The sequence below is a fragment of the Sabethes cyaneus genome, chromosome 2 (genome assembly GCF_943734655.1).
Source record: "Sabethes cyaneus chromosome 2, idSabCyanKW18_F2, whole genome shotgun sequence".
Classification (NCBI taxonomy): domain Eukaryota; kingdom Metazoa; phylum Arthropoda; class Insecta; order Diptera; family Culicidae; genus Sabethes; species Sabethes cyaneus.
The window spans coordinates 178,282,597-178,308,185 of NC_071354.1; the positions used below are offsets into that span (position 1 = coordinate 178,282,597).

Below are 25,589 nucleotides of genomic sequence, written 5' to 3' on the forward strand. Positions count from 1 at the left end.
GTTCCCCTTTCAAGTTTTCTCAAAAAGAACATTATCAAAGGGAGCAAACTCCCTTTTTCAACAGGTGCAACGATCTTGACTAGATTTGGCACAGTTATTAGACATATAAGTTACGTGACGTCAATTTTTTTTCGAGTTACATATACGCAATTGTGGATTTTTCTAAATAAAAGTAGCTTGTTCTATGTCATCAGGAAACAGCAAAAAAAAACATTTTGGCAGGGCAAAATTGTTTCAAACCGAATATATTTCAATTCAATTTTAACCAGATGAAGAAGTCTAAGCATCTCAACGTAACTTTTACCATTGGTCTATTAGCAATGAAATGGCTCTGTTAATACTAAATTTTAATGAAATTTAAATCGATTTCGTTACTAATAACAAAATAAATTACTTTAATTTTTTGAATATATAACTGATATGAGCTACTTTCCGAGGAATCCCGTTTTAAGTTTAAAGCTTTGAAACTGAAATCGTCTCCACCTATCCATTCGTCTCCAACGACGATATCAGGTAATTTTCTCTTTATTACCGCTTCAAATGGAATGATATCTTGTTCATTAAAAAGCTGTGGCTCCATTTTCCCCGATTCCGCACACTGACTTTACGATCCAACGTAGATGGTTTATACAAGTTTAATAACCGAGTTTAGTCTAACGGTCCTATTAAAAGTTCCATTATGTTGCACTTTTCACACTTCTAGATTTTCTTGAATTCTTGAAGCTGCAGCAGAGGGCAACAGCCCAGAATTAGTTTCATACCGACCATTTACGAGAGTCGTTAATACTACCCACGTTAATTTAGAACATGTGGAAAAACGGTTTTCATCAGCAGTAAACTATAAAACGCAACAGTAAGCATACTTTCTTTTCATTTTATGAATATTATAGGTCTGTGTGAGATCTCTTATCATACATTTTTGATTACCGTAAGGCGGGGATGCTTGCAACACTTCTCTGTTTGTTTAAATTTAGATTTTTGTCACGGATACAGTTCGCGGTGGAAAGTGCTTTTGAAACTATTTTTTTGTAAAACGTTGATCAATATTTCGCTTTAATGATACTCTTCATACTTGAGGAATGGTGTTTTATGTTGCTGGAGTCGCTTTGTCAGTAGTGCAGAAATGAAACATACATAATAATTGGAATTTATGCTGGATGCTATAAAATACCAGGCGTTACGAGGCTCCAGATTTACTGCCTTCAGCTTCAGAAAGAACAGATTTTAGCGGACTGGATCATGACGAACCACTGGATCTTTCAAAGCGATCGAATGTGACTCCTGCAGATATTGGACCACTTTCCAAGCGCAAGGACCCATAACAAAAACGGAAGAAATAATGTCAGAATTAATAAAGAACAAACCAATCTTCAGCAGAAGGGCGAAAACCTTTCGGCGAAACGCAAGCTTGCAACTGAGACTGAGGCTACAAAAGAAACTAAAAGACATTGCTTTCAAAAGGCTCTTTAAGAGAAAAAAATGTCATGGAAGGAAAAGTCTCATATTCTCTCTTTTAAATTTATTGGCTAATCTAATTTATTGGTAAAATTAGCTGCTTTTTACCCCTTGAAATATAAAATAAAGGGTTTGTTCTTGCTGAAAAATATTGGGTTTTATTCTCACCTCACTTACATCCGAGCAGAAAGGATCTTGTCCCACCACATGCGTAGTAGTGGTAAGTATAAGAGCCTGCTTTAGCAACTGTTGAAAAATACAGTTTGCTCAATATTTATGAACAATATGAAAGCTGTTTGTTCTACGTGTTGCAAGTAGCCCCATTCTATGATAATCCTCTAAGGGATAAAGGCATCTGTACCCGGATTTTAGAACCTTCTTTTGGATCTTTAAATTTTGTAATACCGTGGACCCCCGTTCGTTTGACCGTTTTTAATCTGAACACTTTTTAATTTGAACCCCGCTGGTTTGCACGATGTGCAAATTAAAAATGGTTCAAATGTCATTCTCAACATGGCATCATTTGCCTTCGCAGACAATGCACATAAACACGATTTGTTTGTACTGTTCTAGCGTGTTTAATCCTTGTTTAATCAGTTTCACATTTCGTTTCCCAACGATTACGATAGAAATCCGATCGGAGAATAACATATTCGCTGCTCGAAACTACCAACTAAACGAGACTAAATCAAACCACCAAAACAATAACAAAGAGCAGGGCGGCCAGTTCATACAAGTTTCAGCATATTTAGGATTGCTAGTTGTTCAAATTAAAAACGAACCCCGTTAGTTTGCATGAGGAATCGTTCAAACGAACGGGGGTCCACTGTATATCTAATTTATAAAACTCTGTGCGTAGAGTGTTAAACATGTTGAAGTCTTGAAACACGTAAAAAAAAGATTTTAGGCTTTCTCTTACCCGCTCGAAAAGATAATTACATTTGCTAGAAAATCAAAACTTGAGCTTCTTTTAAGTGAAACCTGAAAGTTCAATAAAAAATAATCATTAGTTCGATTGCACCGTTTTTACGTGTCGTTTTTTTATACTCTACCGATGTTTACTTTCACAACCTGACGTTTCTTAGTATACTTTCTAATACAGGCAGCCCGATGTGTATAAAGAAATTGGCATTTTATTTTGGAACTGTTAGTCTTATTTAAATGTAGTCTTTTTTATTCTTTTGTATAATATGAAACCATTACAATAACTTCATCCATTAAGATGGGATATATGTTAACTTCAATTGTGGTAAAAGGTACTAAATCCTTCTTAATTAGTGGCATGAGTTCTATGTTTCGAGCTTACTTGAAGGTTGTAAGTCAAGGGGGTCAACAGTCTAACTGACATAAAAATAAATAAATAGTAAAAATTAAAAGGAAAAGTTTCATCTCTCTCTATTATCAGATCCTACTAAGAAGAGCAAATTTTAACCAATTGCGAGGCTGTTCACACCAGTTTTATTTGGAATTCTCTGGATCTCAATGACGAATGGGAAATGGGTTGACGAGCATTGAAAAGGATAGCAAGAAAGGTATTGAATATGCTAACCTTACTTTAACTATTCACAGCTGATGACACACGCAAATTTAACAAGAAGATGAACCAACGTCATACGACAGAAGCAATTCGTTGATGACACCTCATCGAAGAAATTGATGACCGAGAAACGCTGGCAACGGGTCATTTCCCTAATTTGGGAGGAGAAGTAGCTGCTGCAACCATAACGTTGGTAAAAGCTGCCGACCATGTACTCTCCCAAATCTTGTTACGTCGGCTATCACAGAATTATTAAACGGGCTTCATAAGAGCTCGAGTCAGTAAGGACTAAATTTTTACCATCCACTCTTGCAGAAATGACAGGAGTATAACGTGTACGTTTATTGACCACAAAGCAACATACGATACAGTCGATCGAGACCAGCTATGGCAGATAATGCACGAACACGGTTTCCCGGACAAACAGATGCGACTAATCAAAGCTACCGTCGATTCGGGCGAAATTGATCAGTCGGGTGAAATTGATCACCTTGGACCAACGAGTAAAAAACTCTTTATTCTACGTTTATACTGATTCATAAAGCTGAATATGCACCCATCCATATAAAGATTGAGTTACAGGTCAAAGTCACTTGGCTTTCAGCAAGATTGATCTTGTAAATGGCTTGATTTTTTAAAATTTACTATTTTGATCGAATCGCAATTTTCAACATGCCCGATAAAACTCCTTGCTGTTAACACAAATTTCGTTGCAGAAGGAAATTTTGATAGAACTAATTCGATTCTCTAATTATCTGGCTGTGCTTTGATAATTTCCATGAATAAAATTATGCGACAGAAATTGTTTGATTTGACCTATTACGAAATAAAACGATTGATAACATCATGAACTGAGGCAACATAGATTTCTAGATCGCTATGGGTGCGAAATGGAGCTGCCACCTGCGAAAGTTTATTCTTTCTGTGAAGCAGAATGGAGATTTATAAAAGGGTGCAAAAGACAGACAATACTTCGCACAAATTTTACAAACGCTCCATATGGCAGTTGCATGAGAGTGCAAGAGATCGGTTTGTGCTTACATAGCGAAATGCAACTACACATTCAAAGAGACAGTCAAGCTCCCGTATATGAGGAGAATTAAATTATTTGTTTCACTAGATTGGTGAAGATTGTATACGAAAATCGTACATTTACACATATATACAGCAATATTTAAACAAAAACAAACGATTACGATGCTAAAATTGGCTTAATATCTTTTCTATCGTTCATATTTATTTAGCAGATGCATCCACCATGCTAATGTAGAGCTGACTGTTTGATTTTTGTGCTAGTTGCTGTACGCGACATTGTTGCCTACATACAGGCAATATCTCGATTACGCCAGATGTTATACTGCACGTTATGTTATTGCTGTCAGAGCGTATGGTTTAATAGCAATATCGTCTTGATTTCTACGTGATCAATTTCACCCGTTATTTGTAAATTTTCAATTTCACGATTACATTAAGTTTTATTTAAAATAAAATTATTTATATAAGATATAGATGATACTGTCGTGTAGCCAGCACTACAGTACTTATTTTAAAATTGAATCATCTTCCTAAATATGTTTCTATTCAAAGATATTTAAAAAATACTCGAAAAAGTGATCAATTTCACCCGAATTCACGGTACATAGGATCATGTGAAGCGTTTTGCATACATTTCGGGCACATTCTCGACTTCATTCGAGACGCGGTGAGGTTTCAGAAAACGTGACGGCTCCATAGGAGGTGATCCTACAAGCGTGCTTCGAAACGAGTGGTACAATTTGATGTAAAGGTGTGCTCCTAAGCTGCGCAGATGACTTTGGAATCCAGAACGATTGGGCTAAAAATATATGCGTCGAAGACCATATACACGAAAGTAGGATGCCACGGACAACAACCGTTGACGGCGAGGAACAGGAAATGGAAGATGAGTTCATATATTTAGGATTGCTAATGGCCACGAACAACACTAGAACTAGTAAGGAGATCTAACGACGCATTTAAGCTGGAAATCGGGCTTACGGTATAAGCCGTATAAGCCGCTGTGCGAAACTGATCTGGTACAAAACCTTCATTAGATCGGTAGTTCCACAGAAATATCTATCTCTTCGTAGCAGTTGCCAAGATGCAACTGTTGAGGTTGCAGGTTACAGGCAGAGTGAGTATTTCAGCAGCAGCAAGAAGAAGACTGATGACTCACAATGAAAGTGTCATGCTACTCCCAAGCATCATCCAAGTGGTTCTTTGTGTAATCTTACTGGCTCGACCTATCACGGAGTGCAACTACGGGTAGTCTATCAAAACCAATCTTGCTGCTTAGGGCAAGAAGAGGGCTGAAGACTCCTAAAATAGAAAAAAGCCCAGGAGCACAAGGGAAATCTCGATAACAAGTACAGAATCGTGACGAACGTAGCGAATGAAGCGGGCCAGAATCAGAGTTACAACGCTTCTCACCGTCAATTTGAAGAATGGGTTCGAGACAGCTAGCTAACCTGAAAGAAAGACAACTTGCAAGTAAGGAGCCATGAACGGCTGTGACAAGAACAGCTTCAGCTGCCAGACGACCTTCAGCGAAAACAAAAACAGCTGGTAAAGAAAATAGAGATTATTGGACGGATGTTGGAAAAGCAGTAAGAGCGACGATTAAGGGACCAGCAGCAGCAGTTCAATCGTCCGGTAAATCGGCGAACACGTGGGTAACTAAACTTTTATCCCAAATGCCGTGCCATAGTCGACCCAATTCATTCTAGAGTGCTGGATCATCTGCATAGAATGGTGGCGAATGAAGACGGTAGAATTTCTGGGAGGTCTTTTACAAATTCCTCGATCTATTATGATTCCTCTCAAATCGCAACCTGATAAGTAGTCTCAAAATATTTGTTAACATTCTCTAGAGACCCTAAGGATAAGCTCGTTTGTATTTTCTCAACTCTGCATGCAATTCTCTCCAGCATCCGGTTTCATAGATTGATGTTGTTGCAGTAAACAAGTGCGGTTTTCGAGAGGGATGCCCCTCGACGGACCAAACGTTCTTACCAAATGTCATTTTATGACAGATTCTAGATAAATTTCAGCAATTTAGCTTGCCACCTCACCATTTGTTTATAGACTTCAAGGCGAGGTACGATTCAATTAAATAAAATGAGCTGTGATGAATTATGCTTGAACCTGCTGTTCCAACAAAAATGGTTAGCCTGATCTCACATTGATGGTTCGCAGGCAGACAGACCCTACCCGTTGGATGTGCCCTCTTCACGAGGTTCCTAGAGCAGCGAGTGTTAGAGGCGAATGGGAAATGGTAGCCCATAACCAATTAATATGGAGACGGATCCTAAATTCTGCAGTGATCCGGTAGTCGGATCAGCATCAGTGTCTATTCGCTTGTTTAGATTACTGTTTACTTATTTAGATTTAGTACTGCTCGTAACACTGGTATCAGCTTTTGATACCGTTAATCGCATTATTCTTTGAGCAAGCTGGAGAAACTTGGGTATACCACTAGATTGTGCAGATGGTTGCAAACATTCCTCACGGATAGGCAACTTTTCGCAAAACTTGGTAACTGCCGGTCTGCCGCGTTTACAAATAGCTCTGGTGTATCACTGGGTAGCAATTTGGGACCACTACTATTCTGTATCAACATAAACGATACAGAGTTACTACTCAATGAAGGTGGAAGGCTTTGCTTCGTCGACGATTTGAAAATCTATCTTACATAATCACTTGAAAATCTATCAGATGATTGCATAATCCCATGCAACACAGCTTGTTATAGAATAGTATAACATTACATATATCAGAACTTCTTTATTACCAGAAAAGCGCAAAAAATTGAAATCTAATGAAACAACAATTCTAACAAGTATGTATGAGGTTATTTCATTCCATTTTAAAACGTTATTATAGCATAAGCTACAACTTGTTCTTCCAGTAGTTTAAATTTAGTAATGGAGACATAATAAAAACTTTGTGTTGACATGTACAAAAACAAACATTATTCATTTGATATGAGCTGTCAAATAAATTCATGTTATCACAAAACATCTCAAAACCTCAATAATAACGACACATGTTTTCATAGTACGTTTATAGTACTCTTAAACGACTACTTTTCATACAGATTATTTTCTAACTTGTTTTGTGTGTTACTTGGGATATTACTAAAGCGTCTGAACTTATTTAGTGGCAGGTGCGTAAGGTACCAATTGTTATTGAGTGTGGAGAAATGTGGCGTCATCAGCTTTCATCGCACTAGAAGCGCAATAGAGTTTGATTACGAAATATCCGGAGCCAAACCGAATAGGGTGGAACAGGTGAAAGATCTTGGAGTAATACTTGAAGAGAAACTCATAATGAAGTCCCACATTTCTGTCATCATTAACCAGCCAATCGTGCTTCTGGGTTCATATTTAAGATCGCTGGTGAATACAACGACCCGCTTTACTTCAAAGCTTTCCATAGTTCTATTGTACGGTCGAAGCTGGAGGTTGCGAGCATCCTTTGGAATCCGCACGGGTCTGTCTGACCACTAGACTAGAAAACGTACAGCGCAAATTTGTTCGCTCTGGGCTTCGTCATCTACCCTGGAGGGATCAGAAATATTTAACATCGTACAAAGATCGCTGTCGACTGTTGGGTTTAAACACACAAAGCCGACGTAGATAACAGTTTTACGGCCCAGAATGGTGGTACAGGACGACTCCTATTTGACGCAATACGCTGCCAACTCTCTCTTTTTAGTTTTGACGAACCATCACGCATTTGACAATATAAATATTAATAATTAAGGAATTTTTAAGCTTACATTTAGATCTAAATTGTCCGATGAATTATACGAATAAATAACATATATAAAAAAAGATTAACAAGTTTTGATAGAATATGCAAAATACCTCACTGAATTAGTGGTTCACTTCAAAAGTCTCATAAAAAACTTGTACATCAAGTACTAGAGACACCGAAAAAAAATATCAAAAATGGTTGCATTAAACAATTTAGTTCGGATTTGGATTGGATTCGGATTGGATTTGGATTGGATTCGATTGGATTTGGATTGGATTCGATTGGATTGCATTTGGATTGGATTTGGATTGGATTTGGATTGGATTTGGATTGGATTTGGATTGGATTGAATTTGGATTGGATGTGGATTGGATTTGGATTGGATTTGGATTGGATTTGGATTGGATTTGGATTGGATTTGGATTGGATTTGGATTGGATTTGGATTGGATTTGGATTGGATTTGGATTGGATTTGGATTGGATTTGGATTGGATTTGGATTGGATTTGGATTGGATTTGGATTGGATTTGGATTGGATTTGGATTGGATTTGGATTGGATTTGGATTGGATTTGGATTGGATTTGGATTGGATTTGGATTGGATTTGGATTGGATTTGGATTGCATTTGGTTTGGAGTTGAATTGGATTTGGATTGGATTTGCTTTATGATTTGTATCGGAGAGGATTTGGATTGGATTTGGATTGAAAATAAATTGGATTTGGATTTAGACTGGATTTGGATCAGTGCCTAAAAATCGCATAATTAATTCATGCATTACGCCTGAATTAATGCAATATACTGCTCATTCTTGTTGTTTATAGTACAAAAATGAAATAAACTCAGCATTGCCAACCTGAAACCAACAATTCACACGAATCACTTGTGTTCATGTTCATGTTCGTATTGTTCTCTACATTCATTCATTCTCGACAATTGTGAATGGAATCAAATGTGAATCATTCATTCATTTTGAATTGTCGACAACGGCAAACGAAATTATAATAAACGTACACATTGCTCCGAAGCTATAATTAATTTCCTCCAGCTAGGCTTTGATTGATTTTAAAAAGCAGGCAGTTTAAAACAGTAAACTTTATAAACTAAAATATCAGTCACGCAACTGACATCAGTCAGTTAGTCAAGCAACTATTCAGCACTGCAATTCATGATTGAATTGTTTTGAAGAGTAGAAAACTGAGAAAGACAAACACTGTCAGCAGTTCAGTAGTCATGTTCATGCGCTGATAGATAAAGAAACACTACCATTGTATACGCTGAATGCGTTATATTCGCCATCATGCAGGGTTGTCAATTTTTTCGAACACTGATTTGCAATAGATTTTAACTAAATTTAGTTTGGAATTAAATATGATTTGGAATAGATTTGGATTGGATTTGGATTAGATTTGGATTTTATTTGGATTGGATTTCAATTGGTTTTGGATTGGAATTGGATTGGATTTGGATTAAATTTAGATTACATTTTGCTTGGAATTGGATTCGATTTGGATTGAATTTAAAATCGATTTGGATTAGAATTTAGACTGAATACGAATGTTGATTAAATTATTATTATCATTATGGTCAACTTACTCGCATATGAATGCCATATGATACAAAAACAATCGAATTATCCGGTATTTTGGTCACAACGTCTATTCAGATTCATGCTTTTTTTGGAAAAAAGTAGTACTCTATACTGTACTGAATCTACTGAAAATTGTCTCAGTATAAGTCGCCAGTAGAACTTCTCAATGAATGTGAATAAAGGCTATAAGAGAGGTTGATTAATTTCAAATTCAAATCGTATTTCGAGTTCACTAAATAGTTTTTTATCTCTTGCGAGTTGGGAATTTAACTAGAGTTGCAATAACCTCTTTCACACTATTAGCTTATATGAAACATTGACGCTCTAAATTTCAAAAATTCATCATACTTACTGACTGGTATATCAACTAATGGAATATGTACTCCATATTAACCTTTCTTTCAATATCTTGAACCATTCTGCTAATTCCCTCGGTATGATAATCTCTGTTCAAAAACTTTAATGACAAAATTTATCATTACACCGTACTGCATTTGGCGTTGAAAATCCTAGAAGGGAGGAAAAGTTCAAACAAACGATGAGCTTCTGCCTTTCGTGATCCTCTTCGCGTTCTTCCGGAGAAACGAGCAGCAAACGAAGCCAGCCGGCAATGCTAAGGCACCGCTTCAACCCGTGTGGGGCTGGCATGTGGTGGCAGCTTTCCAAAACTACTATTAGATCAAACACACACAACATTTGGTAAGTGAATTAATAAAGCACCATAGCAAGCAGCTCATCATTGGTATTAAACTTGACAGTTATGTGAGGAAAAGATAGGGAAACTAAAGTTCTACGAGATCAAGTGGGCGATATGTACACGGGATAGGATAGAAGGAGGGGCAAACACAACATAAAGGTAGATTTTAAAATTAATAACTTTACTTCGTGGAACGTACCTGTACATACTAGAACCATGGCATTTATTGTTATTAAAGCACAACACGAGAACATAAATACACACACAGAGGCAAACAAAAAATCAGCCACATCAAGGCGTTACAGCTCGAATTCGACTACTGTAGCGAGTCTTTTCATTAGACCACAGAACTGGTTAGAATGCAATAATCGTCATGCTTCGCTCTACAGAAAACGGTTCAGCTTTTCTCGCGCTTAATTTTCCCGTTTGGCAGCTCTATAAAGACCTAAAGTACGTGTGTAGCAATAAAGCGAAACATAAACGAATTATTTTCACGGCGCACGCGATCCTCAGTCATCCCGGCGATCGAACGCGTGAACATCATCATAATTTTCACCGTCACGAATGCAGAGTCATCGATTGTTTGGGATCTTCTTTCGAACAAATATCGGAACAGATAGGAAAAAAATAGGGGGGAAAAGCAGAACACCACGGAAAATGTGAGTGAGTAAAATTCCGCCTCGTCACTTCAGTCGAGGCGGGGAAAAGTATGAAAAGGCGCTGATGAGAGATAGTTATGGCCACCGTCGTCGGCCGTAGTCGTCGTCGTGAGGCCGATATTTTCTCGATAGAAGGGCACTACCAAGATGCTAATTCAATGCCATCGTTAGATCGTTTTTTTTTCGAACAATTTCAATTGTGATATTTTGCTTTTAAGTACCGATACAATTGAAAGTGCACCTTGTGTTCGCATCTAACGACGGAGTAGTCTGAGAACACTTGACTAAACAAGTCATCGACGTTTTATCTGGTAGCCATAAATTGAGATGTTTATACGTCTGGTAGCCGATAGTGACTGTACATGTCACAATAAAAAAACTTCTTTTATTTTTTGGCTTGTGAATGTATATACTTTCACCAAAAAGAACATCCATTTTACATTACATTAATTTTGTTGTTTGATTGTTGATCTCATAAAATATATTTGTTAATAATAGGTTAAAACTGAGAGGGTACTCGCTGTAGAAATCACATAATTCATCAACTGGATGAGAGACAGTCATGAGAAAATCTACACCACTATGTGTCAAATCTAATTTCACTTCGCTTAGAATAATAAAACAGCACTAAAGTAGCAAACAACAGGGCAGAAAATTAACTTGATTGCTCAATCACTACAATTTCATGATCACAAAATTATAGAACAAAGCACAAGAAATGAATCCCTAGGTTGGCCCTTAATTGGGTAGAACATTTATTCCCGTGTTTCTTCGCTCGCCAGAAATGACTTCCGCGTTCAGTGGAATTATGATTAGCTGGTTGATTTATTTTTCTGCTTTCACAGTCTGACTTCTTTGTTGCGTGGTCCAACGCTGGTGATTATGGCCGCAAGATTTGTATTCTCGATTTCTCGTTAGATAATCGGTGGGTAGAGTTCATACGAGGCAGCGAAGAAAAAAAATTAAAAGTTGATAAAGCTTGAAAATTTTATGCATGAAAAACGGTGCTTTCTCTGATGCAATTTATGAGGCGCAAACATACGGCAAGCAAATTCTGTACTAGGCACAATGAAGAAAAACGCAGCAGCGAGTGGGCGGAGGAAACCTGCAGAGCTGCAAAAGTGGCCAACCTAGCAATTATGTGTGATAATTTCGACAAAATGAAGAGTGAAATTAACGAGAACAAAAAAAAAATGAAACAGCTCAATGAACGAGCGTCGGTTCGAGCGCAGTAATAAATTAAAGAAACCCACCAGATATTCCAACTTAGCAAAGTGTTCGGCCTTTTTGGCGGTATTCAAAAACCCCGCCACCAAAACCACCAAACCACACCATTCCATTCATAACGGGCTGCCGGTGTGTACGTTCACACACATTCCTATTATTGTCGAATGGAGACTGCTTCTAAACTTTTTAACCAGCCAAAAGGAAAGCAAATCGATTAATCAAGCACTTTCTATGCTGGAAAGCGAAATGATTTGTGAAAAACAGCCTGCCTCGCTGTTTCTGCCTCGGAAGCCGATCAAAGTGCCTGCCGCTGCCAACTTGCGAAGCTTTTGATTGAACTTCTTCCAGAATAATTATAATTATGCCACATGACTTTTAGGTTATTATGTGGGAGGTGCTACAAGAGATCAAGAGAGATATTGTTCCGATCACGTACGAATTTTGTAAACGAGTGAAGTTAGGTGAAGGTGAGTAAAACAGAAATATTGTTTCTTACTGGATTTTTGGATGCCCAACGTCTAAATTATTAACTATATTATAATGTTTGTCTACTCAAAGACAAGCTCGAAAGACAAAAGACAAAATCAAATTATTGTAACTAATTTTACCAAAAATAAATTGATCAGTCGGCTCCAACAAGAATTATTATATAGAGCATTCCACGCGAAGTATCCGAGATCCGTGTGAACGACCTTCGCGGATTTGAGCCAAAGTTTACCATATTGTTCGTTTTAAGTCAGAAAGTAAAATTCCAAAATTTGGTTCCCGTTGGACTTCCCCTCGATTAACGAGAGCACCTACAATTAGTAAGAAAAGACCCGTTTTTGTCAAACTCTCTTTTTACCTTTGTTATACTATAACAAAGGTTTAAAAATTGGTCGAAAAACACGAAATTGATCCAAGGCCCGGAGGGCCAAGTCACATATACCAATCGATAGGGTTCGACGATTTGAGCAATGTCTGTGTGTGTGTGTGTGTGTGTGTATGTATGTAATGATTTTTTCTATCGCCTGTTTCTCAGAGATGGCTGAACCGAATCGTTCGCTATTACTTTTGTTTGAAAGGTGTTATTGTCTAGTAGATCACTATTGAGTTGTTTCGTGATACGACATTTCGTTTAAAAGTTATTAGCAAAAATGTGAAACATACGTGACACGGGTTTCTCCGGAACTACACGACCGATTTCAACGATCTTAGTATCAAATGAAAGCCCTTATTAAAACTAAATTGGCCAGGAATTTTTAATTGAAAACAAACAAGCAGTTTAAAAGTTATGCTTAAAAAACCTGTTTTGACAAGGTAATAATTATCGCCTGTTTCTTAGAGATGACCAAACCGATTTATGCGCTATTAGTCTCATTTGCAAGATAATATATCCTAATAGATCACTATTAAATGATTTTTTGATTGGACGTTTAATTTGAAAGTTACGAGCAACCGTATACACCACACCAAAATTAACAAAAATTAATTCAGATTTTAACCAAGATAATTAACCTAATTTCAATTATTTTAATATCAAACGAGAGGTTTTGACACTACGAATATATATGCAAAATTTCATAAGAATTGGTTTTACCGGTCAAAAGATATTAACCCTCGAACATTCGCGCCAACTTTTGTAACGCAGTTACTCGCGCGCACAATAGCCCCAAACCAAAGAAAACATGTGCACTAGAGTTTTGACTGGCAAAACTTGGTTTTAGGTTTATCAAACCTTTGAAAGAGTTTCTTGAAATTGAAAGCTCTATCGTTTGGTGGAATACAAATTTTGATTAATCCCCCTAAAAGCGAAATAAATAAAATATTTTTCTTCAGTGTCAATATAACACATTGATGTGTTCTGCAAAGTTATAGAACATATTATTACAAGATATTACAGTAACCTTCTATCTCTGCAGCGAAGATAGAAAAATCTTATTTATTGTATATGAATTTGTAAAATCAGTTTTTCTATTTTCGTTCTTTTTTTAATTGTTGTATGACTTTTTCATGTACTACAAAATTGTACAAATAGTAAAAATACACAACTTTGCTGAACATAGTAGGTTTGCTTGTTTAGGAACTGTAGAACTTTGCTTATAAAGAATACTCTAATTTTGACTCCGAATTACTCGACTACCAGCAGACGGATACATTTTAAACATTTTACATTTGCTGATAGTTTTGCTGCATACATTTTCCCAACAATTTAAATTATTAATGCATTGAATAATTATGACATTTTGCGCACAATTAGTTTGTTGAAGAAGGTACGTTAGTTGAACAACGTTTTGTAACTTTATAACAATATGGCGTTGAAAAACCTACACGTCTTGTACAAAATACAACAGCGTGAGTAACCGAAGATTAATAACAATTGATGAAAATTATTCAAGAAAACTCTATTGATGTGATTCAAATAGAATGGCATTACAGGAAACTATGCATAGCTCAAAAACCTATAAACTAGACTTTACTAGACAATGTATATGTTAAAGAATAAGATTTCCTCTTACAACTTACTTTTATTTGCACTTACTCAGGTTAATAATAATCAATCATCATCTATCTATCTATCTATCAAAATTTAAAGGTGTTTCTATTTTGTTCAAATTTTGTAAACCTATTCAATTTTCAAAAAATTTATGTAAACCAACGCACTACGCAACGATAACCAATAGATGAATTATGTTCCGAAGACGTGTCGATTTCTATCTCAAATAGCAAATAAGACCGTATAACAAAGGTTCCTTTCACCACTAGGTGGATTAAATCGGGGTTTTTCTTGTATCTCCGGAAATAGTGGGTTTAGAAACTGAGTATTTTCGCATTTTCAAAAGAAATTGCCCAAAGAATTTGAAAAAGATGTTATTAGTAGCAGTGCTCCCAAATATTTTCTAACTCGATTTGGGAACTAAATTTGGTTCACTGGCAACCGGTAACAGCAATATCAGTCGTAAGATTATAAGGCCTATTAGAGAAGGCTCCACAGACTACATACGCCTCTATATACCCCACAAGCATTTGCACTGGTAATTTGCTGGTAAAAAGCTGAACAAGGCAAAAACTGAACCCCATAGTGGTTCTCAGCTTCGTGTCCAACTCCTATCCGTACCTTTTTGAGGTACCTACCGGGATACGAGCAACCTTCGGGAAACCAGCCCCAGTAGAAACTAAGGTCGTATGCTGATAGGAAAGAGAAACCATTTTCCGCATAGCAGTATGGGACGCTAAACAGTACTTCTTTGATCAGTACTTGTGGTTTGAGCAGCACGTTCTCCTCATTGAAAGGGAGCTTTGTGGGCCCTGAGGCATCGCTGCCGGGTAAAGAAGAGCTAACCGAAGCCTCTTCCGAAGACTGCAGGGTGGCGTCAAAGCAGCTAGCAAAAGCGCAGTGAAAAATGCCATTGGGTTCATGAAGAAGTCCATGGAGCTTCACAGATAGATCCACCCAATATTTTGAGGACTATCGAGTGATCACCATTCTCAACGCTACATAAAAAGTGCTTTCGCAGATTATGTTTCGCCGTCTATCCCCGCTAGTAAGTAGATTTGCGGTAAATTATCTAGTCAGTGTTGCTAATATAGCCGGTATTGATAACATTGACAGTGAAAGTTATTATCTTATAGCTTTCAATCTTTTGTACTGCACGAAAATTGACTAGTGACAAAAGTTATCAAAGCCACCTGCAAGCTATTCTCCCAAATTTTGTTGCGGCATCCATTCCCAACAGTAAGAGGATTCGTAGAGCAGTATCAGGCGAGGTTAAGGGGGTCCCGTGCTACTTCGGATCAAATTTTTACTCCAGAAATTTTTACATCCTCCAGAAATGTCGGGAGTACACGGTGCCCGCGCATCATATTTTCGTGGATTTCAGGGAAGTGTACGATTTAAATGAACACGAACAATTATGGCACATAATGCACGAGAACGGTTTTCCGAACAAACTGACGCGACTTCTCAAAGCTACCCTGGAGCACGTGAAGTGCTACGTGGCGTTTCGAGTCCTTTCAAATCGCGCAGAGGGTTATGGCAAGGGGATGGATTGTCCTGTATGTTATTCACTATTGCTATTGGAGGTGTGACCTGGCGAGCGAGCATCGAAACGAAAGGTACGATCTTCAGGAAGATTAGCCAACTACTAGCCTTCGCAGACGACCTCGACATAATTTGCTAGGGATTTCCTTGGGACGGCAGAGGCAATAATCGCCAGACCAAAAAACGGAGGCTAGAAGGGTAGGGTTACAATTCAATGCGTCGAAAACCAAATATATGGTAGGAATAGATTCGAGAGAAAACAACGTTCGCCTCCTATAGACAGTGACTATTGACGGCGATGAACTGAAAGTGGTTGATGAATTCGTATATTTGAGATCTTTGGTCACCGCTGAAAATAATACGAGTAAAGAGATTCAAAGATTCAATCAAGGAGTATACGCCGCCGCACAAAGCTGATGATGTACAAATCGCTAATTAGACCGGTAGTCCTCTACGGACTTGAAACAGTAACTTTGCTTACGGAAGACATACGTGCCACTTGTGGTACTTGAACGAAAGGTGTTGCGGACTATTTTTGGCAGAGTTCAAACGGATAACGGAGAATGGCGTAGGCGTATAAACCACAAATTGCAGGCAGTACTTGGCGAGTTTCCCATCGTTCACCTGGCGAAAATTCGGAGACTACGGTGGGTTGGCTACATCACAAGCATGCCGGACGACGGTGCAGTGAAATCCGTTCTCTTCAAGAACTCCACCGGCACCAGAAATGGAGAGGTCCAGCGTGCTGGATGGCTCGACCACGTTGAACCCGACTTGCATGTGTCGCGACGCGTTACGAATTGGCGACGAGTAGCCCAGGACCGAGTACAATGGGGAGGAATTCTTAATACGGGAAGAGCTACCCCGGCTCTCGGCTGGTAAAGTACGACTGAATTGATCACTAAAGTGCAAAAAAATGACTGACAGTCGAGTGAGTTGACTTCAGCACATGCAATTCGTGGGTGATTTGTTTTGAAGGACAAACAACTGATAAAGACAAACACTAAGCAATTCACTAGCCATGTGTATGTGCTGACAGATAAACCATTTGAATCAACAATCTTGCCAATCTTGATTTTCAAAGTTGGACAGTTGAGTGGCTGGAGCCATACCTCACTGGATGAAAAGCTCCAGTTCAGGTTGACTTTGAAACCTCATCAACATTCAACGTAACTTCAGGAGTTCCTCAAGGGAGTGTACAGGGGCCACTTATTTTTATCCTGTACGTAAACGACCTCACATATCGGCTGTGTCGGGTTAGTACCATTTAGCTGGCACAACTCTTCGGCGAACCAGCAGTATAGAAAGTCGCTAAAACTGGAAGAGTACAACAGGCCGGACATGTTGCAAGAATGCCAAACAACACCTCACAAAAATGGTGTTCGCTTCGAATCGGGTTGGTACCCGAAGCAGAGCTGTGCAGAAGGTTTGGTGGTGGAGCAAAATTTGAGAAGCGTTGGAACCATTAGGTTCCGTCGGTCTAGGAACACAAGATTACGAGTAAAATTTAATGATCTTGTGTTGTCTTTGTACCGTAAGAAATTCGTGAAATTATGACTATTATTCATGGTATATTTTTGTAAAACATACACTAGAATCATCAAATCATAAGTCATTTTTCTTGTTTTTCATAACAATTTGATTTCTTTCCGTGCATTTACGGTCACATAATCCGAGCTGCAATTCAAAATGCACCACATAAAGGGCGCTTATTAGACCTGTTATTCTTTATGGACTTTATGACATGAAAATTGGTTGAAGAGAACCTGGGAGCGCTTGGAGTTTTCCAACTGAATTACTGAGGTTACTGAGAACCAGACTTGTAAAAACACGCACCGCCCATCGTGCAGCGCCGTGCTAAAATGTTCTGCTCCGCTCATAGCTAGCACGCTCTCGGTTTTCGGTGCATTTTGCCGAAACGAAAATGAAACCATAGCTCGGAGCCAAGTTCTTTCATATGGTGCGGTATTGTTTGTGTTCGAAGCACCGTGCGACACCGTGCCAGAGCAAGGCAGCCGGACAACTTATTTAATCGCATTCCTTTAGAGTCCTGTTAGAGTACATGACAATTGCAGGGCCAGTTACTACGATCCTATTGACTTTAACAGCCTCTCCCAGCCGAGATTTGAACATACGACGACTGACTTATTAGACCAGCATCTTACCTCGAGGCCAACTGGGAGGGAACTAGTACTAGTACTGTCGTTTATAAACATGTGGGTTTTTACCATCATCAGCGAGCATAAAGTTTGCGAGCGATACCGTGCCAACCTACCGGTTCATACCAAGTTAGAGTACGCAGCTCAAGTACGGTGCCTGAGTACCAAACCATAATTTTCTAACAGCTCAGTTACGTACATAAAGTGTGAATTATCTATTTATATTAGAGGCTTATGTCTGTACCGAAAACCAGGTCTCTGACAGGACGTCATAAGAGGCTTATCGGTAACTAAAAACAGGTCCCTGACAGGACGTCAAGCTTTCGTAGTAATGGGTTGTATTCGCAGTCACCTCACTGGTCGACTGCTGGACTGCTCGATTGTTCAACTGATTGACTAGACTGCTCGACTGCTGGACTGCTCGATTGCTCAACTGGTTGACTAGACTACTCGACTGGACTGGTCGATTAGATTGCTTGACTGGACTGGTTAACTGAACTGCTCGACTGAACTGTTTGATTCGACTGTTCGACTCAACTGCTTGATTGAACAAATCGATTTGACTGCTTGACTGAACAGCTCGATTTAACTGCTCGAGTGGACTACTCGATTTAACTACTCGATTCGACTGCTTGACACATTTGCTTGACTTACTACTCGACCCGACTGCTCGACTTAACTGCACGATTGAACTGCTCGACTGGACTGTTCGAATGAACATCGACATCAACTGAATCGACTCAGTTGCCCAACCTGTTTGTTCGATTGCTAGACTCCTCGATTTGATGGCTCGACTCAACTGACAGCTTGATTCAACAGCTCAACTCGAGTCGACTTAACTGCTCGACTTAGCCACTCAACCCGACTGCTCGACTCAACTGCTTGACTTAACTGTTTGATTCGACAGCTCGACTTAACTGCTCGATTAAACTGCTTAACAGGACTACTCGACTCAACTGTTCGACCTCACTGCTCGACTGAACCGCTTGACCCGACTGCTCGACTAGACTGCTCGACTCAACTGCTCGACTAGACTACTCGATTCAACTGCTCGACTAAACTACTCGACTTAACTGCTCGATTAAACTGCTCGACTTGACTACTCGGTTCAACTACCAGAAGTCAAGCAGCTGAGTCGAGCAGTCAAATTGAACAGTCTAGTCGAGCAGTTGAATCAAGCTGTTCAGTCACTTGACTGAATCACTTGACTCGACTCGACTGCTCAACTCGACTGCTCGAATGAACTGCTCGACTCAACTGTTCGACTTAACCGCTTGACCCGACTGCTTGACTAAACCATTCGATTCGACTGCTCGACTCCAGTGCTTGACCAGACTACTCGATTCAACTGCTCAACTGGACTACTCGACTTAACTGCTCGATTAAACATCTCGACTGGACTGCTCGATTTAACTGCTCGATTTGACTGCTCGACTCGACCACTCGATTTAACTGCTCGACACGACTTCTCAATTCAACTGCTCGACTCAACTGCTCGACCGGACTGCTTGACTGAAAAGCTTGATTTAGCTGCTCGAGTAGACTGCTCGATTTGACTGCTCGATTTGACTGTTCGACTTGACTGCACGACCCAACTGCTTGACTTGATTGCTTTATTCGGCTGCTCGACTCACCTGCTCAACGCGGTTGCTTGTCGCGATATATGGTCGGTGTTAAATCAGACCGGACCAAGTCACAAGATTTTAAAAAATGAGTTAATGATAGCAAACGATCAAGAATTTTCTTAGCAACATTTTACTCTAATCTGCCTACATGGATGTTGTAAGCAGCCAGAAGTTTTTATTCAGTTAAATAAAATCCAATACGACCATAAAAACTATTTGTTTCAGTTTCCGGCTATGACTCTTTTATGTCCAACATCTTAGAACTATATTATGCAATATAAGAACTCAAAGTACTAATACAAAGATTAAACATCTTCGCAAACACTGGCCAATGGAATGTATCCGCAGTTTTCTGAATTCTGAGTGGGTTCTAACTACTTAGGTCATTCGTAACTTCTAGATGGAAGGTTGTGATTTGAGCCCGAGTTCTTGGCATAAATGCTAACCGTTGCACCGAGATTTATTCCACGGAGAAAAAGTTTAAACCACTAACTCGCGGGTTTCCACGTTGAACCCAGTATACAGAAGGTGGTTAAAATTAAGTTGCTCAAAAATGACATTCGCATTGAATCTGGTTGGGATAAGACGAAAATTCTGTATCATTTTACTTCAAGCCCTCTAATACTGCCGAAGAGGATATTCTCAAATTGAAACACTCGTCACTTCCGCCTGAAGCAAGAGGCACTAAATGTATAGAACGCATTCAAGCAACTGGCCTTCGGCGTTCCGTGGATTGCTCCGTTGCTCAAACATGGTTATGTTTGCAATGCCACATTTCTGTCGGTTGGAATTGTAAGAATCTTGTTCGCTAGGTGATGGGTTTTAACTTGAAATCTTTGCAATACTGTGCGCTTCAGAAAGAGTTGACAGGGGCAATTAATTATGTGCTTCTTTTCAGATTGCCGGGACCTTTGTGTTGTTCCCTTAAGAGCGATTCCAGTAAACGATTCAACTTAAACGTCTCTGATTCGAATGAAACTTTCAACATATTTTCAGTGAAGGGAACCACCATTCGTTTTGCACAAATCAGTAGAGTCTTTTCAGTTAAATACGGACTGAGAAAATTAAGTCAGTTTCGGCCAAAACAAGACACTCGTTTCTTCGACTCAACTTAAATGTAACTGTAATGTTTTAAAGCAGGCAATGAATGTACTTATTAGAAACTTTGAAAAACTTTGAAACTAATATAATAATGGTAAACTTTTATGAGCTGGTTAAAAAACGAAAACTCATTAAAATTTATAACATTTAGATTAATTGCAAAATTTCCTCAAGATGATGTTGTTCTAAAAACATTTCTACAATTTGTTGTCGGATGAACTAATGAACACTGTTATATGTTATATTTAACCAAATTTGTACATTAATGTCCAAACAATACAAAGCAGAAAACACTTGAAATTTTTTGAAAATAAAGCTTCATTAAGTATATCGTATCGGCTACCAGGTATGTATGAATAATTCAAAATTGAATAGTTATGGTTATGGATGGCACTGATAGGTTCGCATTCTCAATATTTGAAACAAGAGAAAATGTGTAACATACTAGACAGACTAATTAAAAGAGTTTGAAAGATAAAAGATGCAGGCTGAGAAAAAGCACAGAAAAACGGTTTGGAAAGTTTGGAAAGGACAATTCGTAACATTGACAACAGGTTTTACATAAAACTAGCAGAGAAGACTAAAACTTGAAAAAGTTCAATTACGAAATAGGTTCTACATTGTATTATATCAATATTTCCACTGAACTTTTACAATTATTCGTCAAATGGTTAACATGCGCTGAATCGAAACAATTAACATAAAATTCTTCATTAAAACCGCAGGTGCGGTGTTCTGTTTTCTATTATTTTTTTTGTCTTCTTAACTCCTGTACGGATCTTTGCGAAACTTACTGCACTGCCTGGGGACGGCATTGTATACTAATTACGCACGTCGCTAGAATACATATCTGAAAGAGATAAGAAACAAGAAAGAACGAATCAGAATCGAAGAAACATGCCAGATTTCAATTATCGCAAAAATCTGCCCGAAATCAGCAAAATCGTATCGCTAGAGAAATAAAACCCATTCGTTTCGTTTGAACGAAATTCCACCCGAGCAGAATCGGCAATGAAGTGCTAGCACCTGTTAACCGCGGTAAATGGTAAATGAAACCGTTTTAGTGCGATGAATAATTCAGCATGTGGTACAACACAAGAACCGGCCGTTGAGCTCAGTACGAACAAAGAACTCAAACGGTCGAAAATTTGGTACAAGCGAGAAACCCCACCGTCATCGGACCGAGCGCCGAATTATGACCGTCTGTGTCGAAAACCGTTTCGGTCGGTCGCATACAAATGATTTGATTTCTGATTGAATCCTGCAATTTATTTCGATATGAAACAATGTTCGTTTTTATTAGGCAGATGTAACCCGAGCTGATAATGGATGCCATTTAATTCAAGAGCTCCGAAACAGTTTCTCAATTGATGGCAGCTGTGAAGTCTCCCTTACAGAATATTAAATTGCCAACTAACTCAACCATGGCACAATTAACAAAATGAGTTTCATTCATCAAAAGCAATCCATCAAACACAGAGAAAACATGGTTTACCCCAGAAAGGTTTGCTCCTGTAACCTACTTCAAAGTTCGCAAAAAAACAATCGCTCGAATTCAATGAACTTCGACTCACAACCGATCTAATTTTTTGGTTAATTTTAAATGCACATTTCCCCACAAAAACGGAAATTTTCCCTCCCGTAGGAAGCTCCCTCTGCTGGCCGTAAGCAAGAAGAAAAAAAATAAGCAAAACATTCCAACCCAACCAACCTGACGATGCAGCTATTGCACGCAGATTCAACAGCAGATGAAAGTGAACTCTCGTTTGGACCGTTTTATTTTTGTTATTTTGGCAGCACAACAAGCCGGATTGTTTGCCACACGTACGCCATAAGCTAATAAAGAAATTTCCGCTAAACCATTTTCAATTTTCAACCATGATTCCGAAATTATTCATTTATTATGCGATACCCTCCCGGAGTGGGAAACTACTTGCATAACAGAATGTGGAGCAAAGCTGGTCCAGAGATTCGTTTCTGGTTTTCTGGCATGATGATGGATGGATGGATGCTTTGTGCTTTTCGTCTCGACTCTTCGAGGAGCAACCGTGGCACATTTGGCAAACCTTTTAGGCAGACAATTAGTTTCGGTTGCTCAGCAAAAGCGTGGTGGACCCAAAGACATGGACATGGTCTATGCGACGCCTAAATAGTCGATTTTACGGCTATACAAGGGCGAAACGACATTCGTCGCTACGACTTCAGTTCGACCGAAATGCATCACGATGTGGAACGTTTCCTGTCATTTGGACCCCCCGAGGGGTGGGCTGGGGTGGGGGGAGCTCTTGGATGGTTGTTTGTACTATTACGGGAAACTGAACCGATCGTTTCCTGTTGCTTCATTTGCTTGTAATTGCTCAACTAGTTCAGTTTTCCGGGAGTACGAGTCACTGTTATTCGAACGAGCGATAATCGATTTTCGAGCGCTTGTTTGATGCTTTCTTTTATACAGTTGATGAGGTTTGGCAGTTGATGCGACGATTTGCACTTTTTGCCAAACATGTTACTACTTGCTATGGCGCACCGGGCACACCTGGCACCGGAAAGGAACGTTTTGTGGTGAGCTATTTTGGGAACTAATTTTAAATTGGAACAACTTGACAACTAGACGGTATAACGGCCATAAGAAAGTCCGCATTGAAAACATCGAATCAGTAGAAGTTTTACATACACCCAAAACTTGAAACTATTACTTTAAAAGGAATAACGAAAAATTCTTCTTTTGCTAACAACTTTGTTACTTAAAGAGTAATAGCGTTCGTCGTCGGCTGAATAATAACATACACTAATGCATATTGTATACGTTATACAGTCCAACTATCTGTTATTTGCGCCTGCGCTTTGATTTGCATTCATAGCATGACTGTTGGATAGCACTCAATACAAAAACATTGATTGTAAATGTGCGTTGTATGTTGAATTTGCTAACCGTTACCGTTTGCATCGGGGGACTAGCAGCCCCATTCCTTTCTACAACAAATGACAGCAACCGTGGGCCTTATTCGAATGCGACTGAAAACTATCATCCGGTACTGTTTGTTGTTTTTTATTGTAAAGATGATGACACAATTACAATTTGTGCAATCATCAAACTATCTAAGCAACCATTTGGTACCCGTACTGGCAGGAGTATCAGATCGGACATAACAAAGAGTAACGTGAACCACATTTTAAAACACTTAAGGTGCGTTTAGATTGGCAACTTGTTCCAAACTGTTCTTCGAAGTTTCCATGAGATGCATGGCAACGTATCACAAATGTTCAAGTGGCGACAGAAACAACATTGAGCAACATGTCGCATTCCACTTGTTTCATTCGACATGTTGCCAAAAAATTGTCCAGTCTAAACGCATCTTTTCAATATGTTCGATGTTAGCTGCAAAACATGCCTGGCTGCCAGCTCCCTGGTTTGCATCTGTAAAGTGTAGGCGTATTGGTAAACTTTATTTGCGTATTCCAATACGAAAAAGTGAAACTGCGCGGCCAGAATTTCTGGACAAAAAGCAACTAGGTAATTATCCATTATCGGATATTTTGAAACCCATAGTTGTTTACTGAATTGCAGTATATTTTTACAGCTAAAGTTGAATGAGTGAACGAAAAATTGTTCTATTAAGCTTTGTTTTTATTGTGTCAGCTTTATGGAAGAAGCAAAGCAAACTATTTTATTCCTACCGCCTATTGAATTCTAGAATTTCTTTTGCTTAGAAAACAAAAACTGTAGAGCTTATTTTCATTTATCCGCTCTCAAAAAATGAATTGGTATACAATCGAAAGTCAATTTTCAAAAGTTAAACTATACTAGCAGCTCAGGCCATGACAAATATATAACCGGTTTCAACTATGGGTAGAGTGACTATATACAGAGTGGCGACATGTCATCCCAAATGTATGCAATGCGGTTTTTCCAAGGTTTTTCTTTCTCTTTCCTGCATACGCGTTGGATAGGTCGTCTGCTCGATTGGAATGACACTGACAGATAATTATCATTCCAATTTTGACATTGTCGCCACTCTGTATATAGTCACTCTAACTATGGGGTTCGTCTACCAGTTATGGACCTTTTTCATATTATGAACCCTTGCATATAATTTTTTTGTAACTTATACATATTTTTATATATATTCGATCTGAAACAGAATAAAGTCAATATAAAATACACTTTAATTTATAAAACATTTTCCGAGTTCGATAATTAATGTCAATATTTTTAGCAAACGAATATTGTTATATAATAAAAGTGTCGCAATACGGTAAACATACAGCTTAACAATATGATAAAACAATATTGTTGATGATGTAAATATAACTTTTTGGGCATTTCGTATAATCAATTAACAATCAACAATCAACTTTTCTCTCATAAGAGAAATCAACTCAAGTACAAAAACGGTTTTGGTTATTATACCCTATCAAGATGCAAACGGACAAAAGTGACGCCGGTCTGCGAATGGATCCATGAAGAGTGGTTTGGAAATTGGGAACAGGTTACTAAAATCAAACCTGCTCGATTCTGGTGCTAGTGTACTCATACGCTAGCGCCGAAATTAGTAAGTGAAGAATAGAGTAATTAGCGAATATCACATCCATACAGCCACAAGAACTTATCTCTAACTAACACATATAGCGCAGTTTTCGAATGTGTGGTACTTTGCTGAGACGCATACATAGATGTAGCTGTCATTTTTCTTGTTACTTTTAGGTTGTTACTATTTTCGTCTAATGTACAGTCATAAGACGA

General features: G+C 38.6%; 1 protein-coding gene across 1 annotated transcript in view; it reads right to left on the reverse strand.

Moving 5' to 3' along the window:
- Positions 1 to 25,589, reverse strand: part of LOC128736400 (uncharacterized) — a 128,853-nt gene that overhangs the window by 22,578 nt on the left and 80,686 nt on the right. Inside the window, exon 2 of the mRNA XM_053830881.1 lies at positions 21,643 to 21,698. Within this exon, the coding sequence (XP_053686856.1) occupies positions 21,643 to 21,698 (56 nt within the window). The remainder of the gene's footprint in view (positions 1 to 21,642; positions 21,699 to 25,589) is intronic.